We start from the raw sequence: 4,142 nt of genomic DNA on the forward strand, positions 1-4,142 counted from the left end.
CATAAGCAGCAATACATGAAAGCATGTGGAACCTTATAATACTATTGGGCCTCAATTATTATCTTTGATTACTATGACTACCCCAAATTTACAATGAAGGTGGTCCTCATCTCAATAAAACTAGAGCTAGACAAGTTAGAAGAGGTGTCAAACAACTTCTGGGGCTCCAAGAAGGCTAAGTGGGAATTTGCCTCCTAGAAATGCAATAGCCTGGGAGTCAAGAGGATTGCATATTCATGTTTGTACCGTTGGAACTTGGTAGTCAAGCAATGGAAGTTCAAATTCAATTATGAGTAAAGGATTCCCTCTGGCCACAACTCCTATTGGTAGATGAACAGAAACGAGAGAGGATATAGGAGGTTGCTAAGGTGGTTCGAGAAGAAAATATGGGATGCCATTGAGCACCAACATGGCAAATCCAAAGCAACCAATTCAGAAGACATTCTTGAGGATTCATCAAGGGGGGATGTGGGTAGGTGGCAATCTTTATTCCTTCCTTTGAATGTTTTGTTTTCTTATTTTATCATGTTTGTTGCATGCTAATAAGATTTCTTGCTTGGTTTTTAGATGGTGTAGAGGCAACCATGAACGATAACCTGGGTGCTACTGATGGTGTGGAGGAGCCAAGATCACCACTTCCACATGAGGAGTTCATTAGAGAGTAGCCTACCATGCTGAAGGAGAAGACTAGTGGACACGAAAGGTGCAAGCTTACACGCTTGGAGAAGGCTACGAAGGACTTCAAAGAATGCACAAAGAAGATGATGGACTTCTTTGGACAAGCAAGCTACTTGGCAAGTGAATTTGAGAAGAGTTTGGCATGGGGCCAGTGGGGAGGAATACGGTGGGCTATGAAAGAGGTCGTGGATGGTGTCTGCAAACAGAGGTGGCTCGAAAAAAAACCCGAGTTTAGTGTAATATCACCTTCAAATTTTAAAAAATACTTGTAAATTTATAGCTTGAAGGTACCAAAATTTGCAAAATTTGCAAAATTTGAAGGAATATAGTACAAATACCTTCAAAAATAAAAAAAACTCTTCATTGATAATTTCTTAATTATATATATGAAGGTTTTCCAACTTTTGAGAAAATATTTTTTTTGGTGGAGCACTGGTGGCACTTGGAATATCCCACTCCTCCGTCATCCATGTGCTCCCGCTTCGTTTAATAGTTGTTCGCAAGTTTGTGAATCGAGCCTAACTATAGAGCCAGAGGCTAGGTATGCACTGGGCATTTTTAGTCATTTACTATTCCATTTGGCAAATTGGCATTTGCAAAGCAGCAGCAGCAAACGGAGCGTTTTCAACTACCCAATGCCCATCTCACGTTTAGTTAATAATGACCTGGATTCTTGCAGAGGCCTGCATTAACTGGCTTTTCTGTTTTCTAGTCATGTGGTAGGTGAAACATGCACTCCAATGACTCCACATCACAGTGATAATGTGATTTTGGTCCTTCCCGGGAGCTTGGAAGTTCGAAGAGCTTAATCAATTTACAATAATAAATCAACAATATATATATCGATGGGAGCTTGGAAGTTAATTTACATTAATAAATCAACAATATATATATATATATTTTTTGCATGTAGTATATTATTTTTGTAATAATATTTCACGGAACTTAATAGAATTTTGAGTCTTTGAAATTTGAATAGGTAAAACTTTAGTGATTAATATTCGATGACAAATCATGTATTGCTGACAACCGATGAAGTTATTGCGCAACGTGCTGGCAGCTGACACAGAGAGAGAGAGAGAGAGAGCGCTCAGCTCACCTTATCGGAAAACAAGCTGTGCAAATGCTGAATGCTCTAAAGCTTGGAGTTTATGAGAAGTATAAATACATAGTTTTGGGTAAGAGCTGTCGCTCCCTTCCAGATTTCTGAGTTTCCAGAAGCAGTGCAGTAAGGTTGGACGATTCAAGAGAAGAGTGAAAGTAGTTGTCGCTCTTGTTTCCGTTTTGGGCAAAGAAAGGAGCTGGTTTAAGGTTTTGTTGGAGCAGACAGCGATAAAATAACTTGTGTGTCGAGTTGCAAGCACTTGTGTGTGTGTGTGTGTGCGTGTGCGCGCGTGTGTTTGTGTTGCAGTTTAGAAAGCTTAACAGAATGGGTGCTGAAGCTCCTACCCCTAGCAAGTTTACTGTGAAGCTGCAGGAGCCCCAGCTAGTAACCCCTGCAGAGGCTACAGAGAATCATGTATACTTTCTCACCAATTTAGACCAGAACATTGCAGTGATAGTGCAGACCGTGTACTTCTTCGAGGCGTGCACTGCTAAAGCCAGCGAGGACCCGGTGAAGACCATGAAAGAGGCTCTGGGGGAGGTCCTCGTGCACTATTACCCTCTTGCAGGGAGGCTTGGTATCAGCCCAGAGGGCAAGCTCAACGTGCATTGCTATGGCCAAGGGGTCCTCTTCGTAGAAGCTGAAGCTGATGCCAAAGTCACTGATCTTGGTGATATCACGAAGCCTGACCCGTCCAGACTTGGCCAGCTTGTGTATCAGGTCCCTGGGGCCAAGAACATCCTGGAAATACCCCCAGTTGTTGTCCAGGTGAGTGTCAAATCCTTCTTAAGCACGGTAAACTTTTGGCGAATCTCTTTGATCTCTTACTCTTTTGGGCGCTGTGGTCGGTCGCTGGGTGGTCACATTCTCACACTTTTTTGTTTGAAATCTGGTAGTTGCTGTACCAACCATTCATGAAATGTTGCTTCTGGTTGTACTGTTGAATGGTGATGGTGTGTGTGATGTAGGTGACCAAGTTTCAATGTGGTGGCTTTGTCCTAGGACTTGGCATGAACCACTGCATGTTTGATGGCATTGGAGCCATGGAGTTTGTCAACTCCTGGGCAGAAACAGCAAGAGGGGTGCCTCTCTCTACTCCACCTGTGCTGGACAGATCTTTCCTCGTCGCACGTTCCCCGCCCCAGATCAATCACCCCCACACAGAGTTCCTACAAATAGAAGACCTCTCTCTGAAGAAAGACCTCTTGTTGGGTGAGGATTTGATCTTCAAATCCTTCTGCTTCACCCCGGATAGCCTTGAACGCCTCAAGAAGACAGTATTGGAGGATGGTAATCTCTCCAAATGTACTACTTTTGAAGCTCTATCAGGGCTTGTGTGGAGGTCAAGGAGCAAAGCCATGGGGATGATGCCAGAGCAGGAGACCAAGCTCCTCTTCGCGGTTGATGGGCGAAACCGGATCAATCCACCGATGCCCAAAGGGTACATGGGTAATGGCATACTGCTCACATATGCTCTGACAACTGCAGGGGAGCTCACAGAGAAGCCATTGTCCAATGCAGTGAAGCTGGTTCAAGAGGCCATAGCTATAGTGAATGATGACTATATAAGGTCTGCCATAGATTATTTTGAGGCTACGAGGGCAAGGCCGTCACTAGCTGCTACTCTGTTGATTACTACATGGTCGAGGCTGTCTTTCCATACTACCGATTTTGGTTGGGGAGAGCCTACACACTCAGGACCAGTAACACTTCCTGAGAGAGAGGTTGTCTTGTTCCTCTCTCATGGCAAGGCCAGGAAGAGCATTAATGTGCTCTTAGGTCTTCCGTCTGAGTCCATGGAGGCCTTCAAACAGCTCATGGAGCCCGAGCTTTAGTAAATTCGTATTCTATTTTCTACTTATGACTGGAATCATCTCTTTTTTGGGCTATATTGGAATCTTTTTTTTTGGCTTTGGATGCACTGTATAGTTTGTATAAATAGAAATAAACTTTTTTTTTCTTTTCTCAATTTAAGCAGAGGATGGTTTTTTTCACCATTTTGGCCCCTTGCTCTGTGTTTTCCTTGTTTGTGACTAAACTGGGTTATGTATGTTCTGAAGTTTAATCCTTGTCTGTGACTAATCTGGGTACGAAGTTTAATCGAGAAATGATAAGTTTTTGGCGGTTTGAGTCTGATTTCTTATAAAATCGAATTGAGTAAATCAAGGTGAACATCCACTTCTCCCTTCTATTAATTAGTGCTTGCACTTTGCATGCGTGTGCGTACATGCAGCCTTGCCCTTCAAAGTGATGGGTTTGGTGAATTATAACAAATTGATTATTGTAGTGTAATTTTTGACAGGCATTTTCAAAAGTTTGTGTAAGTATTTATGGTCAAAATGCTTAGAAAATAGGCGTG

At 42.8% G+C, this 4,142-nt stretch overlaps 1 protein-coding gene across 1 annotated transcript; it reads left to right on the forward strand.

Annotated features, from left to right (window-relative positions):
* The first annotated feature begins 1,820 nt into the window (after positions 1–1,820).
* On the forward strand, positions 1,821–3,701 carry LOC147637136 (omega-hydroxypalmitate O-feruloyl transferase-like). The gene is made up of 2 exons (XM_086799901.1): positions 1,821–2,551; positions 2,752–3,701. Exons 1-2 carry the CDS (start codon positions 2,108–2,110, stop codon positions 3,616–3,618), a joined length of 1,311 nt encoding a protein of 436 aa, XP_086656027.1. The 5' UTR covers positions 1,821–2,107; the 3' UTR covers positions 3,619–3,701.
* Positions 3,702–4,142: the final 441 nt, after the last annotated feature.

The sequence above is a fragment of the Cibotium barometz genome, chromosome 7 (genome assembly GCF_041138505.1).
Source record: "Cibotium barometz isolate CiBa-2024 chromosome 7, ASM4113850v1, whole genome shotgun sequence".
NCBI classification, from domain to species: Eukaryota; Viridiplantae; Streptophyta; class Polypodiopsida; order Cyatheales; family Cibotiaceae; genus Cibotium; species Cibotium barometz.

What these genes read in the sequence shown, in the direction of transcription:
- LOC147637136 (XM_086799901.1), top strand. Translation starts at nt 2,108, where the DNA reads ATGGGTGCTGAAGCTCCTACCCCTAGCAAGTTTACTGTGAAGCTGCAG. An exon ending in TACCCCCAGTTGTTGTCCAG is followed by an intron (nt 2,552 to 2,751) that starts GTGAGTGTCAAA and finishes TGTGTGATGTAG; the next exon opens with GTGACCAAGTTTCAATGTGG.